General features: G+C 43.9%; 2 protein-coding genes and 1 long non-coding RNA gene across 9 annotated transcripts in view; 2 read left to right on the top strand and 1 right to left on the bottom strand.

Moving 5' to 3' along the window:
- The window catches only part of ampd2a (adenosine monophosphate deaminase 2a), a 16,278-nt gene extending 4,512 nt beyond the window's left edge, over nt 1–11,766 (top strand). For 2 of the 3 annotated variants that reach the window (XM_017496632.3, XM_017496631.3), the window contains 14 exons: nt 947–1,061; nt 1,182–1,362; nt 1,486–1,621; nt 1,757–1,843; nt 2,034–2,163; nt 2,571–2,765; nt 6,324–6,455; nt 6,575–6,738; nt 6,899–7,025; nt 7,226–7,389; nt 7,497–7,617; nt 7,773–7,946; nt 9,972–10,082; nt 10,527–11,766. In XM_017496632.3, coding sequence (XP_017352121.1) covers nt 947–1,061; nt 1,182–1,362; nt 1,486–1,621; nt 1,757–1,843; nt 2,034–2,163; nt 2,571–2,765; nt 6,324–6,455; nt 6,575–6,738; nt 6,899–7,025; nt 7,226–7,389; nt 7,497–7,617; nt 7,773–7,946; nt 9,972–10,082; nt 10,527–10,724 — 2,035 coding nt within the window. In that variant the 3' untranslated portion in view covers nt 10,725–11,766. The remainder of the gene's footprint in view (nt 1–946; nt 1,062–1,181; nt 1,363–1,485; nt 1,622–1,756; nt 1,844–2,033; nt 2,164–2,570; nt 2,766–6,323; nt 6,456–6,574; nt 6,739–6,898; nt 7,026–7,225; nt 7,390–7,496; nt 7,618–7,772; nt 7,947–9,971; nt 10,083–10,526) is intronic. The other variant, XM_047149292.2, reaches the window with a different exon arrangement.
- On the bottom strand, nt 10,987–25,620 carry eps8l3a (EPS8-like 3a). Of its 5 annotated transcripts, XM_017496633.3 has the most exons (21): nt 25,471–25,618; nt 25,068–25,126; nt 23,941–23,997; nt 23,802–23,869; nt 23,658–23,722; nt 22,578–22,736; nt 20,330–20,473; nt 19,983–20,044; nt 19,803–19,906; nt 19,311–19,477; nt 18,117–18,225; nt 17,911–17,975; nt 16,770–16,844; nt 16,294–16,439; nt 14,579–14,717; nt 14,394–14,425; nt 14,201–14,297; nt 13,416–13,520; nt 12,805–12,890; nt 12,564–12,696; nt 10,987–12,379 (listed from the first exon to the last, which is right to left on the bottom strand). In XM_017496633.3, the coding sequence occupies exons 3-21, from the start codon at nt 23,988–23,990 to the stop codon at nt 12,350–12,352; spliced, it is 1,836 nt and encodes a 611-aa protein (XP_017352122.1). In that variant the 5' UTR covers nt 23,991–23,997; nt 25,068–25,126; nt 25,471–25,618; the 3' UTR covers nt 10,987–12,349. The 5 variants fall into 5 exon arrangements, 4 of the variants coding, with proteins under 4 accessions (XP_017352122.1, XP_053530106.1, XP_017352123.2 ...); XM_053674131.1 differs by having other exon boundaries at nt 23,658–23,869; nt 25,471–25,620; XM_017496634.3 differs by lacking the exons at nt 25,068–25,126; nt 25,471–25,618 and having other exon boundaries at nt 19,803–19,894; nt 23,941–24,144.
- Nucleotides 17,781–23,676, top strand: LOC108281080 (uncharacterized). Its single transcript, XR_001815882.3, has 4 exons — nt 17,781–17,969; nt 18,171–18,210; nt 22,626–22,725; nt 22,898–23,676. It is a non-coding gene; the product is annotated as an uncharacterized LOC108281080 (long non-coding RNA).

Here is a 25,620-nt window from a genome sequence, read left to right as displayed (position 1 = left end):
GCATCTCACAGAAAGAGTGAGATAGCCTTCATCCTCCCCGGTTAGTAACTGTCTTATGATGGGGGAGAGCTGGCTGTCTGTGGGAATTGGCCAACTCTAAATTAGGGAGAAAATCTCGGAGGTGAGCAGCTCTGCTCATAGCGCTGATTCCCCTGTGTTAGAAAGGACACAGATTGGTAATTATGTAAGTAACAGGTTTTATGAACCCCAGATAACCACTTGGGAGTCATGAGAATCACCTGGATAACGTGTGCCAGTAATGTCATGAGGAAAAGGACTCTTCACTTTTGACTAACCAGAAAGGAGCCTAGAGACGCCTGCTGTACTCACACCGCTGTGAAGGGCAGTGGAGAACCTGGAGAACCTGGTGGAATGTGCAAGTTAGCACAGACTTCTTGTTATAGCACACCTCTAAGTACAGCCCATGAGGAGAAGATGCTCCTTGTAGTGCGTGAGCTTCCAGCACATCTATAGATCCTGAAGACCAGCTTCTCTCTTCCTCCAGATAAGCTGTGTCAGTGAGGCTAACTGTGGATGGGTAAAGTGAAGGGAGTTGGTGCAACAGAGAACCAGTAAGATTATCCCGAAGGCAAGATTGACCATATTAATTCCAGCTGGTTGATGTGTTCCATGCATTTGTGAAAACTGTGGGCATGATACTGTAGTCTGGAACCAACGCTTTCCTATTCAAGGGTTCTTTGGTGATGAAGAGTGACTCCGGTACACAGGAAAGATCCTCAAGGCTGATTTGCACACTGCTGTCTGTTAATCCACTGCCAAGAAAACTTGTAATTAATTGTATTTAAACACAACTGTGCACACATACATACACTTCACTGAACACACACATGCAGAGTAAATGATAACAGTGTAATAACTGATACAGTGACGTTCCTCTGATGTATCTCATCTATTATTTAAATTTCTCTATGTCTCTATCTGTCAGGAGTCTGAGAGAGAAGGATGAGGTGATGGTGGATCATCATGAGCTTCAGGAGAAAGAGACAGTGATAGAGAGACAGTTTCAGCGCGTCACCATCTCCGGAGAGGAGAAGTGTGGGGTACTACATTACCCATCATCCCCCTCTCACCATAATGCATTACCCATCATCCCCCTCTCACTCTGTGTGTCTGTGTGTCTGTGTGTGTGTGTGTGTGTGTGTGTGTGTGTGTGTGTGTAGGTGCCATTTTCTGACCTGGCTGACTCAGCGGTGTGTATCATTAAGGCGTTGTTTATTAGACAGAAGTACATGTGTGCGTCAATGCAGGACTTCTGCAGTACCACCTCCCGCCTGCTGAAGCAGCTCTCTCACACACACACACAGCACTGTAGCTTCAACAAGGACATGCCTGAGAGTGGAGGTACACACACACACACACACACACACACACACACACACACACACACTCTGAGTGGGCAGATTCAGCCCCACACATACCTCACACTGCCACTGTATATAACCCATGTGTGTGTGTGTGTGTTAGATGCCCTGATGCCCCCCCCGGTGTCAGAGACACATCCGTATGAGGGGCAGGAGTTTACCATTCTGCCCCCTGACCTCGGCTACAGCTGCAGCATTGAACACGGCATTGTGCACGTCTACACATCTCCCACACACAGGTACGTCACACTGACTGTGTGTGTGAATGTGTGAATGTGTACACACCTGACCTTGTCTCCCTGTCTGTCTTGGGTGTGTGTGTGTGTGTGTGTGTGTGTGTGTGTGTGTGTGTGTGTGTGTGTGTGTGTTTGCAGTACAGAGTTGGACCTTCCGTATCCGGACCTGCAGGAGTTTATCACTGATATGACCTTTATGATGGCACTTATCATCAATGGCCCAGTGTGAGTTTGTCGTCACACACACACACACACATACACACACACACACACACACAGCCCATGATAAACACATACAGACATATAATTTGCTTGGTGTGAATCGGATTCAGTGAGGCCCACAATGGGAATTACAACATGACACAGAGACTCAGACAGGTAGCTGCACCCCTGACCTCTGACCTATGTGCTACAGAAAGTCTTTTTGTTACCGGCGGCTGCAGTACCTCAGCTCGAAGTTCCAGATGCACATCCTGCTTAACGAGATGAAGGAACTTGCTGCTCAGAAACAGGTTCCTCATCGAGACTTCTACAACATTCGCAAGGTGTATACACACACACACACACACACACACACCATAAAGAGACTTTTATGTAACTCACTCTAACAGTGAGTGTTAAAAGTGTTCTAGGAAACTTTCAGCATATAATTTGAAATAATAATAATAAAAAAATAGTTAATTTTAAATATTGTGTTGTTTTCAAGAGAAAATAAATGGGATAGAGTTTAAAGTAACCTTTAAAACTTTAAACTGTTAACTTTTTTTTAAGAATTCTTCTTAAAGCAATTTAAACACAAATAAAATATTTAATAGAATTATAGTTTTTTTTCTCCTTTTTTCTTCTTTGTATCTGTTTTTTCTTGGTGTCTGTCCCCCTGTCTGTCCCCCTGTCTGTCCCCCTGTCTGTCCCCCTGTCTGTCCCCCTGTCTGTCCTGCTGTCTGTCCTGCAGGTAGACACACACATCCATGCCTCATCCTGTATGAATCAGAAACACCTGCTGCGCTTTATAAAGCGAGCCATGAAAAAGTACCCAGATGAGGTGGTGCACATGGAGGGTGGGCGTGGCCAAACACTGACTGAGGTCTTCCACAACATGAACCTGACGGCCTACGACCTGAGCGTGGACACACTCGACATGCATGCGGTGGGTATGTTAGGGTCAGAACCTTCCAGAAAGAGCTACACTACACTGAACACACACACACTACACTGAACACACACACACTACACTGAACACACACACACACTACACTGAACACACACTACACTGAAAACACACTACACTGAACACACACACACACACACTACACTGAGCACACACACACTACACTGAGCACACACATACTACACTGAGCACACTCACACTACACTGAGCACACACACACTACACTGAGCACACACACTACACTGAGCACACACACACTACACTGAGCACACGCACACTACACTGAACACACACACACACACTACACTGAGCACACACATACTACACTGAGCACACTCACACTACACTGAGCACACACACACTACACTGAGCACACACACTACACTGAACACATAGACACACACACACACTACACTGAGCACACGCACACTACACTGAACACACACACACACTACACTGAGCACACTCACACTACACTGAACACATAGACACACACACACACTACACTGAACACATAGACACACACACACACTACACTGAGCACACGCACCCTACACTGAGCACACACACACTACACTGAACACATAGACACACACAAACACTACACTGAACACACACACACACTACACTGAACACACACACTCACACTACAATGAGCACACAGACACACTCACACTACACTGAACACACACACTACACTGAGCACACACACACACACTACACTGAGCACACTACACTGAGCACACACACACTACACTGAGCACACACACACTACACTGAACACACACACTACACTGAGCACACACACACACACTACACTGAGCACACTACACTGAGCACACACACACTACACTGAACACACACACTACACTCTACACTGAACACACACACTACACTGAGCACACACACACACTACACTGAGCACACTCACACACTACACTGAACACTCACACACTACACTGAACACACACACACACTACACTGAACACACACACTACACTGAGCACACACACACACACACTACACTGAACACACACACTACACTGAGCACACACACACACACACACACACTACACTGAACACACACACTACACTCAGTCCAACGTAACAGAAAATCAGTTTGGTGACAAGTAACATCTCAGCATCTTCTCCTCTACACCTGTTCATTTGTCTACATTCTAAATATACAAACATACAAAAAATCTAATCTGAACACACACACACTACACTGAGCACACACACACTACACTGAGCACACACACACTACACTGAACACACACACACTACACTGAACACACACACACTACACTGAACACACTACACTGAACACACACACACACCACTGAACACACACACACACTACACTGAACACACACACTACACTCTACACTGAACACACACACTACACTCTACACTGAACACACACACTACACTGAACACACACACACTACACTGAGCACACACACACACTACACTGAACACACACACACTACACTGAACACACACACTACACTGAACACACACACTACACTGAGCACACACACACACACACACACTACACTGAACACACACACTACACTGAACACACACACACACACACACACACACACTACACTGAACACACACACACTACACTGAGCACACACACACACACACACTACACTGAACACACACACTACACTCAGTCCAACGTAACAGAAAATCAGTTTGGTGACAAGTAACATCTCAGCATCTTCTCCTCTACACCTGTTCATTTGTCTACATTCTAAATATACAAACATACAAAAAATCTAATCTAAACATTCAAAAGTACACTCCACTGCGACTCATGGCTGTTGTGTTGACGGGTGAAGAAAGATGGATAACTGTCAGGCAGCAAATCCCGGACAATTACAACATTTTAACATAAATATATAGTTAGTGGGTGACAGAAGATATGTCTGTTTTGTGGATTTTGCCTTAGGTGTAAGGAATTAAATAATGGCTTTAAATGGTTTTGGTCATTTCAGAATATTTTGTGTATATTCATAGGCAGTGCTGAGGCTGCTTTTAGAGAGGCTTTTATCACGACTACAGGAAGCCATGCAGCGCTTGCCTCTAGACCTGGATTATTTATATTTTATCTGCACAAATAGCATGATATTGATTAGTACTCTCTCTGATTAATAAGATTTAACATTAGGAGTCATGCAAGTATAATGAGAAAAAAAACACTATATTGTGCATTCAGAATGCATTCATTCACATTTTATGATGATGTCATCTTATGGTAAAATGTATGTTTTCATTCCACAATGTACCACTCCACTGACAACACACATTCTTGCACACTTATTAAAAATAAAAACTGAAATACCACATCGATATAAGTATTTAAGGCAGGCCCTTTGCTATGACACTTTAACTCAAGAACATCCTATTTGTCCTTCAGATGTTCAAAACTATTATCACTTCATTATAAATAGGGAACTGAGCCTAGATTGGTGAGGGGAAACCAGAAAAGCTGTTGGTACAGGTTTATTGATTTGTTGACGACTGATTCCCTTCATACTGATTTCGATGCACTAGTCGCAGTGGAGTGACGTCAACTCCCCTCTTCGGTTGATTGGCTAGAGGAGGAGCTGTAGTGGACCAATGGTGACACTAAAGCCCGTCCTCATTTACATGAAACTCGAACTGCAGCATTTGGAAAAGCAAGCGGAGAATGTGGAAACAAGCACGAAGGGAAAGACAGCGCGAGCATCCAAAAAAAGAAAACATGATCAGAAAATGTCAGAGAGCACCAAAACAGTAATATAACCAAGGAGAACAATTTTGTGTGCGATTCAGAAAACTTTGAATTCATTTTTCAGTTTTGTGCAATATAATTCTGCATGTGTTTTTAAATGTTTGATTCACGCTTATTATTTTTCAATCCGTGATTTTTCAATCCGCAATACTTTTGACGGGAAATTGATCCCATACATAAGACAATTTTAATTTAGAGTGTGGATTCTAAATTCATTCAATATGTGCCAACCAGGACCTTCATTGGGCCAGTTCTCCCCTACACCCCTCTCCTAAGCCCCTCCGGTACACCCCTCCACTACACCTCTCCCCTAAGCCCCTCCAGTACACCCCTCCATTACACCCCTCCTCTAAGCCCCTCCATTACACCCCTCCTCTATGCCCCTCCATTACACCCCTCCCCTACGCCCCTCCACTACACCTCTCCCCTATGCCCCTCCATTACACCCCTTCTCTAAGCCCCTCCCATTATGCCCTTCCATTACACCCCTCCACTACACCTCTTCCCTACACCCCTCCCCTACACCCCTCCCCTACACTTCTCCCCTATGCCCCTCCATTACACCCCTCCACTACACCCCTCCACTATACCCCTCCCCTAAGCCCCTCCATTACACCCCTCTGCTACACTGAATACAGCACTGTTTCTGTGTGTTCATAATACATGTTACACTTCATTATAATAGTAATAATAATATTTATAATAATAATTATTATTATTATGATTATTATTTGTGTGTATGTTTACAGGACCGGAATACCTTTCATCGATTTGATAAGTTTAATGCAAAGTACAACCCAATCGGAGAGTCAATACTGCGAGAGATCTTCATCAAAACTGATAACCACATCCAGGGCAAATACTTTGCCCACATCATCAAGGTTACACCCACACACACACACACACAGTCCAATTAGTGCCAGAGGTAGGAAAAAATGCACCATTAACAAATCCCTTTCTGTGTGTGTGTGTGTGTGTGTGTGTGTGTGTGTGTGTGTAGGAAGTGATGTCAGACCTAGAGGAGAGTAAGTACCAGAATGCCGAGCTGCGTCTGTCTGTTTACGGACGATCGAGAGACGAGTGGGACAAACTGGCTGAATGGGCCGTCACACACTCCGTCTACTCACACAATGTCCGCTGGCTCATCCAGATCCCACGCCTGTAGTACGTACACACACATACACACACACACACATACATTCACACCACACAAACACACACACAGTGATTCATTCATCTTTAGTAAGAACTACCACCCACCTGTCTATCTCTCTCTAACCCTAACCAACTCCACCTGTCTGTCTCTCTGTCTCTCTCTCTGCAGTGATGTGTACCGCAGTAAGAGACAGTTGATGAATTTCCAGCAGATGTTGGAGAACATCTTCCTGCCACTGTTTGAGGTGACAATCAGCCCAAACACACACCCAAAGCTGCACCTGTTCCTGCAGCATGTGAGTCTCTCTCCCTCTCTCACTCACACACACACACACACACACACACACACACACACACACACATACAGTGTAATTAACACCGTTATTCAGTCCTGTTCTATATCAGTAATGTACAGTTAATCTGTAACTCCGTAACAGTGTGTGTGTGTGTGTGTGTGTGTGTGTGTGTGTGTGTGTGTGTGTGTGTGTATGTATAGGTGGTGGGCTTTGACAGTGTTGATGATGAGTCGAAACCAGAGCACCATGTGTTCAGTTTGTACAGCCCTCGACCTGATAACTGGACTGAGGAGGAGAACCCTCCATACTCCTATTACCTTTACTACACCTATGCTAACATGACCGTGCTGAACCACCTGCGCAGGTACACACTAACGCGCATACAGTATAAAACACTGTACATACTGGAGCCCAACTGTGTGTGTAAGCTGACTGGTGTGTGTGTGTGTGTGTGTGTGTTTGCATGCACAGGAGGCGGGGCTTCAACACTTTTGTGCTGCGACCTCACTGTGGAGAGGCAGGGCCTGTTCACCACCTGGTGTCTGGATTCATGCTGTCGGCCAACATCTCACACGGCCTGATGCTCAGGAAGGTATTTACATGCACTCACACTCACACACACAAACATTAATTTATGGAACAAAATATATTAAGAACTATAAATATTATATACAAGTAGTAGTATTGAGGTTAGGAGCATATTATCAGTGTAGTCACAAATCTGTGTGTGTGTGTGTGTGTATTCAGGTCCCTGTGCTGCAGTACCTTTATTACCTGGCGCAGGTGGGCATCGCCATGTCACCCCTCAGCAACAACAGTCTGTTTCTCAGTTACCATAGAAACCCGTTATACGAGTACCTGTCACGCGGCCTCATGGTCTCTCTCTCCACCGATGATCCGCTGCAGTTCCACTTCACCAAGGTAACATCACCTGTACACCTGCAATGAAGACAGCTAGAGGACTTCCAGAATAAGTCTCGGACTATGTCCTAAATCACGTTTACTAGTTGATACGTCAGTATAACTGTTTACGCTGACAAACACATGGAGGAAACAGAGCTGGATGGACTGTATTTACTGAATAAATATCACACGCCACATTTACACACACACACACACACACACACACATTTATATGCAAGCCTTTTACTTGAATTTAATCTGTTATAGATTACTACCTAGTGAAGGTTTAAGTGTTTGTTTGTGAGACTCAGCTAAAGTGCTGCAGCTCCGAGAGCACATCCGTCCTGGATCAGCTAAAATAATGCAACAGAATAAAAGTGTTTAAGTCAGAGGAATCTAGTTAACATGCAAATTATAATGTTTAAAACACCGGTTTTCTTGTAATATTGCTGAAGGGACAAACATTACGGGTGCACGGTGGCTTAGTGGTTAGCACGTTCGCCTCACACCTCCCAGCGTCTGGGATTCGAGTCCCGCCGGGGCGGAGCATGCGGAGTTTTCATGTTCTCCCCGTGCTGTGGGGGTTCCCTCCGGGTTATCCGGTTTCCTTCCCCAGTCCAAAGACATGCATGGTAGGCTGATTGGCGTGTCTAAAGTGTTCGTAGTGTATGAATGGGTGTGTGAGTGTGTATGTGATTGTACCCTGTGATGGACTGGCACCCTGTCCAGGGTGTACCCCGCCTTGTGCCCCATGCTCCCTGGGATAGTCTAAGGATCCGGCTAGATCCTCACAGGTTGCTCAGGAAAGTTGATATAACTCAGCCGGACACAGAGTGAAAGTGCTATTCTCCGTTTATTACAGTGAAGGATACCATAGAAACGCAGGGTTACAGGTCAGTCATTAGAAGAGGATTTAACCGAGTAAAACATCCCAAAAATGGTACCTTACATGAGACTGCGTGTCAGCACACAATGTCAAGGTCACAGAGAGAGAGAGAGAGCAGGGCGGCGACCACGCCCCTTGACCCCACATGACATCATCATAGCCGATCATTACAATAGGCTCCAGGTTCCCCGTGACCCTGAAAAGGAGTAAGCGGTAGAAGATGGATGGACAAACATTGCACAATCAAGGACAGTTTACGAGTACTCGCTTCTATGTGAGTGCATCTCAGCAAGAGCAGGGTGAAGAATTCCTACTATAACATAATGTGAGCATGTCCTCTAGGAGGCGCTTTTGCATGAACCACGCCAGCATGTACTGAAGTACACAGAGGAGACAAAAACAACGAATTGTGTGTTTTACTGTTGGAATAATAAATATAAGAGAACACGGACATAATGTTGGTCTATAAAGTGCAAAAGAAACCTCGTGTTATTAATTATAAATATTAATTAATTAATTAATTAATTAAGCTTTTCTGTAGTGTTTAAGTCGTCTGTATCCAACAGTCTGAGCAGCTCTCGTATCCAAGCACTTCCATAGACCTAGTGTTTAAATCCCCAATTCTATCAATCACTGACTGACAATGATGTAGATTTTATTGTTAGTGTTGTTGTGGTTACACTCCTACACTTTGTGTGTTTATTAGGAGTGTGTTAGAAGAAAGCGAAACTAAAGTGTGTGATCCTGCAGGATTATAGAAGGTCTATAGGAGATGGAAAGTTCTGGATGTGATGAGAGAACATTTTTGTTTACACTCGAACAGTATTAATCTGGACACACCCCTCCGCTGACTGCTCAGTGTTTAACCGACACATGACCCCGGAGATGCACACAACACACTGGGGTTGTTTGTATGCCAACTATTGGTGTAATAATGCAAGAGAAATAAGCTGTAAACATCTGGAGACTCTGAACTGTCTAGCAGATCTAGATCTAGAGATCTTCATCAAAACTGACAACCACATCCAGAGCATATACTTTGCCCACATCATCAAGGTTACACACACACACCAGTTAGTGCCAGATGTAGAAAAAAATGCATTATTAACCCCTTTTTGTGTTTGTGTGTGTGTGTGTGTGTGTGTGTGTGTGTATAGGAGCCCCTGATGGAGGAGTACAGTATTGCCGCTCAAGTATGGAAGCTCAGCTCGTGTGACATGTGTGAGTTAGCAAGAAACAGTGTGCTCATGAGTGGCTTCTCACACAAGGTAACACACACACACTCACACACAACCCCCCCCCCCCCCCACACACACACACACACCCACACACAAACCCCCCCCCCCCCCACTCACACAAATCCACACACACACACACAAAAACCCCACACACACAAACCCACACACACACACACACACAAACCAACACACACACACAAACACCCCCCCACACACACACACCCACACAAACCCACACACATACACAAACCAACACACACACACAAACCAACACACACACACAAACCCCCCCACACACCCACACACACACAAACCCACCCACAAGCCCCCCCCCCACACACCCACACCCCCCCCCACACACACACCCACACACACACAAACACACAACCCCCCCCCCCCCCCACACACACCCACACACATCATTGTGCAGTATTTTTTATTTGACTGTTCTATTCTGGTGACTCCACCCACCAGGTGAAGATATCATGGTTGGGGGCAGGGTACATGCACGAGGGTCCGGATGGTAACGATATCCGCCGCTCCAACGTTCCCGACATCCGCCTCGCCTTCCGACACGAGACTCTGTGTGATGAGCTGCAGCTTATTACCCAGGCTGCACACATACAGGGGGCGGGGCCAGAAGAGGAGACTCCACCCTCCATGGGGCCATGAAGAAATTAAAATGAGATTATTCATCCTCGTTTCCTTCCCTCTCTTTTATATACTTTGGTTCTTTCAAGGTTCTGGGCTGTGGATCAGAAGGTGATGTTTGATGACCAGCTGTCACTGTTAGGCCTTCACCAACCCCTTAACCCTCCAGTGCTCCTAAAGGCGCTGACCTCTGACCCCAAGTGCTTTCCGTTATACACACATTCTATATACATTCTAAATACATTCTATATGTGTGTATATTACAGCAAAGTATACACTCAGCCCCCCTCCTTCTCTCTACTCCTCTCTCTCTCCTTCTCTCTCGTCCCCTCCCTTCTCTCTCTTCTCCTCTCTCTCTCTCTCTCTCTCTCTCTCTTCTCCTTCTCTCTCTCTTTCTCTCTCTTGTTTCTCTCTCTCAATCTCTCTTCTCTCTCTGTGTCTGTAGTGGTTTTGTGTTTCTTCAATATACACAAGTTATGTTTAGACAGTAGTGATATGTAATTTTAATCATATAAAGTATAAAAGTCACAGTTTACACGTATACAGTGGAATATATAGTAAGACCTATGTTGTATTTTAGGTGTTTGGTGGTGTTTGTATAAGAGCAGTATTAGGAGCAGTGAGGAGCTCAGGTTATTTGTGAAGTTTAAGAAACATGTCCTGGGTGAAGCTCCTGATGAAGCTGGGTAAGAAGATGCAGATGCTTTTCAATTAAAACATCAAAGCATTTGAGCTTAACATGTTTATCAGTCACAACATTCCACGTGTGTAATTTTATAGTGAAAATTATTCATTATTATTCTAAAATTATACGAATGAAGAAAACTCGTTTTAGCAGACTGGAAGTGTGTGTGTGTGTGTGTGTGTATATATATATATATATATATATATATGTGTGTGTGTGTGTGTGTATGTGTGAAATAAACACCGGTCCTGTTGCTAATCGTTAGCGAACACAAACACCAACACTTTTACTGTGTTCATTATAATAATTTAATTTATTTACATTATGATAACTGTGTATATTCTTTTGTTTACATAATTACATTTTTTATAAAATCTTTACATTTCCAAAGGTTGATTTATTTCAGTATCTCTCTTTCTCACACACACACACACACACACACTTAATTTGATTGGCTATAATGTTATGTGTTTACTCAGAGGTGCGATGGCATTGGAGTCATCGTATGTAACATTTCTTCACACACGATAGTTTATTTTAGTTGTTTAATGTTTCATTTGTTGCCGTCGTCACACCTCCAATTTATGATGATGTGTGTCTGTCACACCTGGACGGACAGGTACTGTTGGAATCTAAAGCATGGGTTCATCTGCTCATCAGACAGAAATGTGCACAATTGGTAGGTTTTCTGTTCATAATTTTAATAATGTTGATATTTATTATAATCCTTAGAATTTTAAAGAATATAAACAGGACAAACCCTGAGATGAACCAGTGTAAATTCTTCTCCAGGTATGTACAGGTAAACCCAGTCAAAAACACTCAGGTGTTTAAATAAGTAAAGCAGGGTGCATGCAGGTAACATGTACACACAATCAGTATTATACACATCTAACGTACTAACTACACACTCGTGTGTGTGTTTTCTTCATTGTGGTGTAGTTTCTCTCCTTTTGAACTCTCAGTTCAGCAGACTCACTTCTTTGGCGAGCTAATGACACACACACACACACACACACACAAAGCAGTGAGCAGGCTATAGGAATGAGTATAGGACATTTTGTGTTTGTGTGTGTGTGTGTAACCCAACCATATGAACAAACATAAACGGATTGTGTGTGTCCGTGTTGTTACAGATGTGAAGAGTGTGTGTGTGTGTGTGTGTATATACTCACAGCTAGTGCTGATTTGACGTTCTGTAGTTGGTAAAACACTCGTCTTCCTTCCTCTGGGCAAACAATCTTCAACTCCTCTAACGTCATCCCCAACAACATCCCGCCGCTGAGACCCCCAAGGCAGCGCACAGTGCTAACACACACACACATAGGTTGTGTGAAGATTAACAGTTGTGATGCTTAAGCGCAACTCTGTGTGTGTATGTGTTTGTGTGTGTGTGTGTGTGTGTGTGTGTCTCACATGTTGCTGAACTCTTTGTGCTCCAGCCAGACCTTTACTTCCTCCGGCCGAGACTTCCTGGTCAGGACCGGGTTAGGCTCCGCCCCCTGCAGGATCAAACACAACCAGTCAATCTAATGAAGTCTCTGCTCATTCTGATTGGTCTGAGTGTATGAGAGTATATGCACTATATTACCAAAAGTATGTGAACCCCTGACCATCACACTCATATGTACATGTTGAACATCCCATTCCAGACGTATTCCTCCTTTCCTGTTATGATGCGCTCCACTCTTCTGGGAAGGCTTTCCACTAGATTTTGGGGCGTGGCTGTGAGGATTTGTGTTCATTCAGCTACAAGAGCACCAGTGGGGTTGAGGTCAGGGCTCTGTGCAGGACACTCAAGTTCTTCCACCTTCTTCCAACCTTCACACACCACGTCTTCATGGTACTCTTCATGGGCCTCTTAGTTCTCAGGGAAACTAAAACAACAGCGTACAGAGACCTTCTACAGAACCGTGTACTTCAGAGTTTGTGGAAACAGTTTGGGGAAGAACCACATATGGAGGTCAGGGGTGCACATACTTCTGGCAGTATAGTGTATTTAGGTATAATGTAGTGTAATGACCCACCTGTGTGTCTTCATTCTCAGTGGACCTCAGGACATTATTTGGAATGAAACCCTCTTCACTACAATCATTCCTCACTTTCCACCATTGCTTAGACATGTCCAAAATCTGTGTACACACACACACACACCCAGACCACACACCCAGGCATGCACACCACACACACCACACACACACACACACACACCCAGGCACACACGCACACCACACACACCACACACACCACACACACACACACTTCAACATCATATGCACACACTCCTCTTATGTTTGTTCTGCACCACTCCTGATGGTGTTAAATTAATATGGTGTTTTAAATGGTAAATGGTCTGCACTTATATATGGCTTTTTTAACCTTAGCAAAGGTTAAACTTTCTACAAAGTGCTTTACACTGGTTCTAATTCACACTCACACACCAGTGGTAGCAGAGCTGCTATACAAGGCACTAACTTGCCATCGGGAGCAACTTTGGGTTCAGTGTCTTCCCCAATGACACTTCGGTATGTGGAGTCATGTGGAGTCATGTGGAGTCATGTGGGTTGGGAATCGATTAGTAGACAACCCGCTCTACCACCTGAGTCACAGCCTCCCAAATGATGTAGATATGTCATTGTTCTGTGTGTGTGGGTGTGGGTGTGTGGTGTGTGTGTGTGGTGTGTGGTGGGTGTGGTGTGTGGGTGTGTGGTGTGGGTGTGTGGTGTGTGCACTGGTCTTTTTTGCTGTGACAACACTCAGTAGCAGTCCCTCACGCCACCGTACAGAACTGACGTTAGTGCACTGATCTCACCTCCACCATCTCGCCCTTCCTCACACTGAGCTCTCGGTCGTTTCTCGCTCTGAAGTCATACAGCACACGCATACAGCTCGCTGGGACGTCCTCAGAGCTACACACACACACACACACACACACACACACACACACATACACACAGTCAGATAGCGTCTGATTGGCTGATAGTAGAGAGGTGGAGTAGTTTTACCTCCTATTTGCCGTCTGAAAAGATATAATGCTCTGAAACACAAACAGACAAACATAACATTTAATAAATTTTACTGTGCGTGTGTGTGTGTGTGTGTGTGTGTGTGTATATATATATATATATATATATATATATATATATATATATATATATATATATATATATATATATATATATATATATACCTGCCCCGTGGTGGACTGCTGGCTCTCCTGGCGATTGAACGTTTTCCTCTCAGTGTATGTGATCTCCGGTGGCTCCCAACCATCGTCAAAAACCGGAGTGAAGGTTGGAATCTCATCATCATCCTCTGGCCACTGAGTCCTGAAACACATGATGATGATGATGGAGATGATTATAAAGGTGCTGCTGCAGATGGTAATACTGATGGTGATGTGATGATTATGGTGGTGGTGATGTGATGATGGTGATGATTATGATAATGGTGATTATGGTGATGGTGATGTTTATGGTGATGATTATGATAATGGTGATTATGGTGATGGTGATGATTTTGATAATGGTGATTATGGTGATGGTGATGATCATGATTATGGTGATGATTATGGTGATGGTTATGATAATGGTGGTGGTGATGATGGTGATGATGAAGAGGTGTTCATATCGCACGTCATAAAAGACAATCTTAGTATCTGTTCATTTTAATTGTAGCAGAAAGCTGGTTAATTTTGAGCTTCTTTCCGCTATTTTCGTCTTGCTGGTTTAAAATCTCGGTCAGAGGCAGTGACGTGGCAATGTACTATAGTACTTTGATGACTTGTCGGTGTCTCATAATTATTCATGAGCCTGCGTGTTCTTATCCTATGAGAAGATGCTGTCCCTTAATTATTCATTACAGTACATGGCGCTTTCCTACAGATGCAGTAGATGAGAGAGGTTCTAATGGGTCGGAGGTGTCTGTTCCAGTGGTGTAAGAGTTCAAGTGTGTTTATTCTGGAGAGCTGTGAGAATTGGAGAAAGGTGGACTTCGGACTTGCCTTCAAATGAGGTATGTGTCTAATTTTAACCATGACCGTTTTACTTCCCTTTTGAGCTAATTAAACCGCTTAAAGCTCCACAGGCTGTCGCGTGCAAAACTACACAACGAGAGTCCGCGTTGAAGGGAAGAGTCTTCGCCTTTTATTCGTGAAAAGCTCAAGACTATTAGCAAACTAACATTCCGACATTTCTCCCATCTGCGCTGCCTCTGGTTTTATTTTGTGTTTTCCTCCATAGTCACACCAGGGGCTAATGGTTTAAATAGACAGGGCAGAGGACCTGCACTGCTATATATTGTGTCTCCATTTAGCTCTGGGGCTTCAGGAGGAGAGAGGTCCTCTGTCTCATCTGCAAAGTTTCTCACTATCCATCTTTACTGTGAGTGTTCTGAAGGCTCGCCCCCATCTTTCTCTCCTGCCTTTCCCTGCCACGCCCACTCCCCCTCCCTTCTTCGCACAGCCAGCCACGCCCATTCCCCTTCCCTTCTTCGCACAGCCAGCCAAGCCCATCCCCCCTTCTTCGCACAGCCAGCCACACCCACTTCCCCGCCCTTCTTCGCATATACAGCCACACCGCCTCCCTTCTTCGCACAGCCAGCCACGCCCACTCCCTCTCCCTTCTTCGCACAGCCAGCCAAGCCCATCCCCCCTTCTTCGCACAGCCAGCCACACCCACTTCCCCGCCCTTCTTCGCATATACAGCCACACCGCCTCCCTTCTTCGCACAGCCAGCCACGCCCACTCCCTCTCCCTTCTTCGCACAGCCAGCCATGCCCATTTAAGCTACATTTTTCAAAAACATTGAGAGGTAGACTTTAGCTGAAAGAGGGAAAGAGGCAGGTTTCATGACCCTTTAAGATGATGTGGTGGTGGTGTTGATGGTGATGAAGAGTGCATGGTACCTGGGGATGTTCCAGGCGTCTCCTAGTGACTGCCACAGCTGGTCCTCCTCCTGTGTTGCCTCCCCACTCAGAAAGCGCACACACTCCGGCTCCAACAACGGTGCAACTACACACGCAGGGAGATCATCTGCACACCGACTCACTACCTAAACACACACACACACACACACACACACACACACACACATGCACACAGAGTCTACGGTGTATCTGCATGTGAAAGTAGTTTATTGTTTAGCTCTTGATTGGCTCGCTTCTGCTTGGCCTCCTAATCACTGAATCAAATCACATGTGTTTAGTGTTTAGTTGATCTGAAGCCTTAACTAAAGAGAACAAATTTATAATTCCCTTGTTTTCAGGGTTTTTTTCTTTTTGAAATTGTAAAACCTTCTCCTAGTTCGTAAAGTGTAGTATGTGTGTGTGTGTGTGTGTGTGTGTGTGTGTGTGTGTGCATGAGTAAATAAGCGAGTCTTTACCACTTCCAGTGTGGAGAAAAGACAGTGTGTGAGCTCTGGTGCACTGGGGGACTGAATCTGACCGTTCATTGTTGCCTGAGGAAAGAGAGAGAATTAAAAGTTAGTGTAGGAACAGGCCCTCCATAAGTATTGGAACAGCAAGGCCAATTCTATTGTTTGTGCTGTACATTGAATACATTTTGGTTTGAGATCAAAAAATGAATACGAGATGATAGATCAGAATTTCAGCTTTCATCATCTAGACATGTTAAACAACTTGGAACATGGCACCTTTTGTTTGAACCCGCCCATTTTTCAAATGATCAAAAATACTGGAACATGTGAATGACAGGTGTTTCTTATTGCAAGAATTAAAAGCTCTGAATGTCTACTCTTATGAAAAATGCATTTATTGCTTAAAAGATAAACCAACATGAAGATCAGAGAGCTGTCTCTGGGAGAAAAGCAAGCCAAGAAAATCTATCAGAGGCATTGCACAGACATTGGGCGTAGACAATACAACAATTTGGAATGCCCTGAAAAAGACAGAAACTGCTGGTGTACTGAGGAACAGATACAGAGCGGGTCGGTCGAAGAAAACAACAGCAGCTGATGACAGAAACATTGTGAGAACTGTGAAGAAAAACCCAAAAATAACAGTTAATGACATCATCAACAACCTCCACAGGACAGAGGTGAAGGTCTCACAATCCACTGACTTCAAGAGCAGAAATATTGAGGGTGTACCACAAGATGTAAACCACTCATCAACAGTAAGAATCAGAAAACCTGTCTGGAATTCACAAAGAAATACAGACATGATCCACAAAAGTTCTGGAACCGAGATGAACCGCTACCAAAGTGATGGAAAGGCCAAAGTGTGGAGAAAGAAAGGATCTGCTCATGATGCAGAACATACAAGCTGATCTGTGAAACATTGTGGAGGTAGTGTCATGGCTTGGGCTTGCATGGCTGCTTCTGGAACATTCTCACTAATCTTTATTGATGATGAACTCATGGTAGATTTACAGAGAAATGGATCTGGATTAATCAGGAAGAACTTCAGTTTGGTGTCAGTGAGTTGCAGGATTGATGCAGTGTGTGTGTGTGTGTGTGTGTGTGTGTGTGTGTGTTCACTAATTTGGAGTGTTTTTTCACTCACCAACAGGTTGAAGGCCATTTTGATTTTCTGCAGGCAAATTTTAAACTCTTCCTCTGAGGGTAATCCTACCCCAGTCACACACACACACACACACACACACACACACACACACACACACACAAAACACATAATATACACAACAAAGATGCAAGAATTTTGCAGTACTACACAGTGATAAACTCATCAAAGCTGCAGCTCATTTTCACCTTTCTGAGTCTTCTTCTTCTTTTTCTTCTTCTTGTCAACTTTCGGAACTGCAGCGAGAACGAGATCCACAAACTGCTCGATGTCATTAATGAGGTGATTCAGGATGTCCTGCAGGAACACACAAACACACAACATCAGAACACAACACACCAACACACACCAACACACACACCACAAATCAACACACACCAACACACACACCACAAACTGCTCAATGTCATTGATCAGGTGATTCAGGATGTCCTGCAGGAACACACAACATCAGAACACTCAACATCAGAACACACAAACACACACACCAACACGACACACCACAACACACACCAACATGACACACCACACCACAACACAAACACCAACAAGACACTACACAAAACGACACACCACACCACAACACACATACCAACATGACACACCACACCACAAACACCAACAAGACACTACACAACACGACACACCACAACACACACACCAACACAACACACCACAACACACACCAACATGACACACCACACCACACACCACAACACACACACAAACACGACACAACACAATACACACACCAACACAACACACCACACCACACACACACCAACACAACACACCACAACACACATACCAGCACAACACACACCAACAAAACAACACACACATCAACAAGACACATCACAACACACACATACCAACACAACACACCACGCACACACACCAACACGACACATCACAACACACACACCAACATGACACACCACAACACACACACACCAACACGACACGCCACAACAGACACACCAACACGACACATCACATGACACACCACAACACACACACCAACAAGACATAACACAACACAACACACACCAGCACGACACATCACATCACATTACACACACCACAACGTCAGAACACAACACCAATACAGAGGTGATTGTGCAGTGAGGTTGTTGTGGTTAATTGTTTACATCAGGGGTGTCCAATCTTATCTGGAAAGGGCCGGTGTGGTGCAGGTTTTCATTCCAACCAAGCAGAAGCCACACCTGAGTCTATTGAAAGCCAAGATCAACTAATTAAACAGGTGGAATCAGGTGTGGCTCCTGATTGGTTGGAATGAAAACCTGCACCCACACCAGCCCTTTCCAGATAAGATTGGACACCCCTGGTTTATGTTGTTCTGTCCTGTTTTCATCACTCACCACATTCCTGTCTCTCTCTGTGTAGGGGGCGTGGCTAGGGGCAGTAGGTGGGTTTGGCTGTTTGGGTGTGTTCTCTGAGTTAGGGGGTGGAGTCAGTGATGCAGTTCTATTGTAGACTGGCTCTTGTCTACTTCTGGTTGAAGCTGGAGTTGGAGGCGGAGTCTGATCTGAACAGAGACTCAGAATTTTAATTACATTAAACTTCTGAAACTAATTCAGTTGTAAATGTTGGCAATATCACAAACCACACACCATATTCATCTTATAGGCTGGACCGTGTCTTCATTGCTGTGCATTATGGGTAATCTGTATTTGCTAGACTACATCATTTGGATAAATTTTGTCCCAGTGCACTGTGTGATATCCGTAGTGCACCAGGTTTTCTCCACTATGCTTCCACACAGCTACATTAGATGGTAGACCAACTAAATAGTCACCAGATATAGTGAATTTGAAGTGCGTTTTGGGATGCATCCCATATTTATTTTTTACCATAATCTGGAACAACCCATTCTTCAGGAGGAGTCAATTCTCTCTGTTCTGGAGGGGAGTGTGTGTTTCTGTTATTTTTCATCATCTGGGTCCTGAGTCGCCCCCTAGCAGTGATGGAGAGATGAACACTAGGAGAAGTACACCAGGAGAAGTAGTGTTTTTAGTGTTAATAAATGTTACCTGTCGTTGGTGGTGTTGGTGTTCTGTACTGCTCGGTCCAGATCTCGTTTGATATAATCAGCCTGAAACACAGGAGACACACAGACAGGAGTGAGTGTGTAGAGTACAGTCTGAATGCACCACCAAGAAGTGCCTTTATTTCATTACTGAGTGAATAACAAATACAACATTCATTTAAAATAATTACAATTAAAGTTTCATTCAAACTAAAAATAAAATAAAATGAAATGAAATTTAAAGTCAGGCATTAGATGTCTTTCTGTATAAATTCATGGCTGCATCAAAACCAGTGATTTAATCAGCCAATCAGAAAGCAGTGTAGTGTGTGTGTTGGAGGTGTGTCTCACTCTCAGAGAGTCGCACTGGAACATGAAGACACTGACGACCTGTCGCTCACACACTGAGATCATCAGCAGAGAGTTATACACACACGTGTCCAACATCGCTGTCACCTCCGACACACTGAGCAGAGGAACACAGTCCAACTCCTCCTGCACACACACACACACACACACACGTACACACAATCTTGTATTAAATATTGTGTAGTAGTAAAAGTGTTCTGTTGGTCTGTGTGTGTTTAGGACAATACAGATCACTGGAATTCTTTAAACCTCATCAACAGATGGAGGACACACACACACACACTCAACACACACACACACTCAACACACACACACACTCAACACACACACACTCAGCACACACACACACTCAACACACACACACTCTACACACACACACACTCAACACACACACACTCAACACACACACACACTCAACACACACACACACACACTCAGCACACACACACACTCAACACACACACACTCAACACACACACACACTCAACACACACACACTCAACACACACACACTCAACACACACACACTCAACACACACACACACTCAACACACACACACACTCAACACACACACTCTCAACACACACACACACTCAACACACACACACTCAACACACACACACACTCAACACACACACACTCAACACACACACACACTCAACACACACACACACACTCAACACACACACACACTCAACACACACACACTCAACACACACACACACACACACTCAACACACTCAACACACACACACACTCAGCACACACTCACACTCAACACACACACACACACACTCTCAACACACACACACACACACACTCAACACACTCAACACACACACTCTCAACACACACACACACACACACACACACTCAACACGCACACACACACTCTCAACACACACACACTCAACACACACACTCTCAACACACACACACACTCAACACACACACACTCTCAACACACACACACTCAACACACACACACACTCAACACACACACACTCTCAACACACACACACACACACTCAACACACACACACTCAACACACACACACTCAACACACACACACACTCAACACACACACACTCTCAACACACACACTCAACACACACACACTCAACACACACACACTCAACACACTCAACACACACACACACTCAACACACACACACTCTCAACACACACACACACACACTCAACACACACACACTCAACACACACACACTCAACACACTCAACACACACACACACTCAACACACACACACACACACTCAGCACACACACACACACACACTCAACACACACACACTCAACACACTCAACACACACACACACACTCAACACACACACACACACTCAACACACTCAGCACACACACACACTCACATTCAACACATTCAACAGACACACAGACAGACACACACTCAACATACACATTTACATTTATTCACTTAGCAGACGCTTTTATCCAAAGCGACTTACAAATGAGACACACACACACACTCAACACACACACACACACACTTAACACACACACACTCAACACACACACACTCAACACACACACACTCAACACACACACACACTCAACACACACACAGCAGACACACTCACACTCAACACACACAGACACTCAACAGATACACACACAGACAGACACACACACTCAACACACACACACTCAACACACACAAACACTCAACACACTCAACACACACACACACACACTCAACACACACAGACAGACACACACACACACTCAACACACACATACACATTCAACACACTCAACATACATACTCAACACACACACTCACACTTAACACACACAGACACACACACACAGCAGACACACTCACACTCAACACACACAGACACTCAACAGATACACACACACAGACAGACACACACACTCAACACACACACACACACACAACACACACTCAACACACACAAACACTCAGCAGACACACACGCAGACACATACACACACTCAACACACACACACACCAACGCAGACACACACAGACACGCAGACACAGACACACACACAGACACACACACACACACAGACACACACAGACACACACAGACACACACACACACAGACACTCAACACAGACACACGCAGACACACATATAGACACACACATAGACACACACACATGCAGACACACACACACACATGTATCAGTGGTGTGTGTCAACTCTCACAGAGTCTCACTTTAGTTTCAATGTCTCTCAGCAGCAAATTTTCATTTTCCACTTCCAGGTTCATTTCCTGTCCCCACACACGACCCATCGTCTCCAACAGCTTCAGCCGCTCCACACAGTCCTGCAGTCCCGAGACTTCCACACCATCCAGCTCACAGGTGAACAGGTGCTGCACACACACACACACACACACACACACACACACACACAATTCAGTTCAGTGTTGTGTGCAGCGTGTTTAACGGTGGACATTGTCCCAGAGCAGCGGTACAGAAATATATACACTCAGGATATAGATGTTAAATGTATGAATTTATCTCTAATGAGCAGCCAGAGGAGACGTGTTGAGGAAAAACTCCCTGAGACGATATGAGGAAGAAACTTCGAGAGGAACCGGACTCAGAAGGAACCCGTCCTCATGTAGAAAACAGACTTTCCACACATTAGCACTACTCACTAAGGAACTACAGACTCTGTGTTCCATCCTGGTACATGCACTTCTCAAGCAGCTTTCTTCATGTCTCCTACTGATAACATCCCGAATGTCTTGATACACAGCAATGAATTCTACTGAATCTATTTTTACTGAAGCTCCATTGAAAGTGTGAGAGAACTACGAGTCTTCTGTCCTCATCATCCTCACTGCTGGCTTTGATTCTGTGAATCACCACATCTTCTTGCTAATTCGGAATCTGTGCTCTGACTTGGTTGTCATAGAATCTATAGGTCCACGAGCTTGGACAGGTTCCATTTCATCATGTCACAGACTCACTGTGAGTCTAACGGAGTTCCTCAGGGGTTGGTTCTTGGTACACTTTTGTTCTCCCTGAGCGGTCAGGTCTTATGATGTCTTATAACTGCTGATGACACTCAGTATCGCTTTCTTCTTTCAGAAGATATCAAACAGGTTTCTGACATCACTTCCTGGATGAGGACCCATCATCTGAAACTTTATCTCCCCTCTACAGAGCCTTTAGAAAGCTGCTGTGCATGGTTCATAACCTTGTGAAGTTCTCTCATGTGGACTAGGGGAATTGTTAAGACCAGGAATAATGTTCACAAGCTAAAGCTAGTTAACTTCAGCACTTACCTCTACTCGGTACTGAAACTTGGCCAGCTGTTTGTTGATGGACTCGGCATATTCCTTCCTGCGCACTACACACACACACACGCGCACAAATAAAAACCTGAACACACATCGTATGTGTGTTTGTGTGTGCATTTGTAGACTCACTGTAGATGGCTTTAGCGCTGGGTCGTGATAAACTGGAGCTCTCTGAGGATGTGTCATCTAAAGAGTAGCTACACACACACACACATTATTGTGGTGTACTTCCGTATGTTATTTGTGTTACTGTTGTGTATTTTCTTACCTGGAATGCAATGAGTCTGCATAACTGTATGAACTGCCGCTGTTGAACATCTTCACCCTAACCCCCCCAACACACACACACACACAGACACACATAGAGCTCTAAAGTTGAAGGTAATGTGGGTATCATTGTGATTACTGAAGTATTTCACAGAAATTTTCAGTGTAACTGAGATCAAAAACTTGCTTTAAAACATTGCAGTTATTTCACTGTTTTAAAACGCTGTGATGTAAAATTCTGTGATGTAAAAGGCTGTGATGTAAAAGGCTGTGATATAAAAGGCTGTGATATAAAAGGCTGTGATATAAAAGGCTGTGATGTAAAAGGTTGTGATGTAAAAGGCTGTGATGTAAAAGGCTGTGATGTAAAAGGCTGTGATGTAAAAGGTTGTGATGTAAAAGGCTGTGATGTAAAATTCTGTGATGTAAAAGGTTGTGATGTAAAAGGTTGTGATATAAAAGGCTGTGATGTAAAAGGCTGTGATGTAAAAGGCTGTGATGTAAAAGGCTGTGATGTAAAAGGCTGTGATGTAAAAGGCTGTGATGTAAAATTCTGTGATGTAAAAGGTTGTGATGTAAAAGGTTGTGATATAAAAGGCTGTGATGTAAAAGGCTGTGATGTAAAAGGCTGTGATGTAAAAGGTTGTGATGTAAAAGGCTGTGATGTAAAAGGCTGTGATGTAAAAGGCTGTGATGTAAAAGGTTGTGATGTAAAAGGCTGTGATGTAAAAGGCTGTGATGTAAAAGGCTGTGATGTAAAAGGCTGTGATGTAAAATTCTGTGATGTAAAAGGTTGTGATGTAAAAGGTTGTGATATAAAAGGCTGTGATGTAAAAGGCTGTGATGTAAAAGGCTGTGATGTTCTGTTGCACTTTAACGTGTCATAAACGTGTCCCAACCTGATAACTGCTGTTATTTATTCACTTAAATGTTTGTTGTCACCTAGAAACAGAAACCTGTGATTTTTCACCTTGGATTTGTTATAAAATCAGACCGGATTAGTTTTTATTTTTCTCTGATCTATAATCCTCTGTGTTTTCAGATTTTTTCAGTACTCTTTTTTCAGAACTCTCTGTACTGAAACATGTTCCACATAAAGACCTCGGGACGTTCCAAGACCCCACTGACCTGCAGGGATACGCCGGCCTTTTCCCGGGAGAGAAACAGGAAGATTATTAACTTCTCTCCTAGAAAAGTAGAATTATAAATATAAATGTGACTAATTTAACTAAACAATAATTAACTAAAATAAAAATATAAAAAATATAACTAATAAACATGTATATGATAAATGTGTTTATTTACAGTGACCCAGAGGGCAGAAAATCACTTAAAAAACAACACTTATTTACATGGTCTCATATAAATTTTCATTAAAGCACAGTTCTGCTTCACACATTTACTATCTTCAACAGTGTGTGTGTCTGTTTCAGGTCTCCTTCTGAACAATTAACACATTATTTAGAAAGTGAGTCAAACAGCATTGATCTGATAATGAAATGACAAAATATTTTACAGGTGTGATTTTTACCTGCTCAGAGACCTGGCTGTTGAGCTGCTCTTCTTGTTTGTCCTCACACTGGGTGTGTGCGTGTATGTGTTACACTGTTTTTTAAGGAGACAAAATGCTGTACATGAATCAGGAAGTAAACTCAAAAGACTCAGATTAAAGTCCACAGGA

Source organism: Ictalurus punctatus, chromosome 21 (genome assembly GCF_001660625.3).
Source record: "Ictalurus punctatus breed USDA103 chromosome 21, Coco_2.0, whole genome shotgun sequence".
NCBI classification, from domain to species: Eukaryota; Metazoa; Chordata; class Actinopteri; order Siluriformes; family Ictaluridae; genus Ictalurus; species Ictalurus punctatus.
Note: the sequence above shows the minus strand (reverse complement) of the source record. Positions and strands in the feature narration are given on the sequence as shown.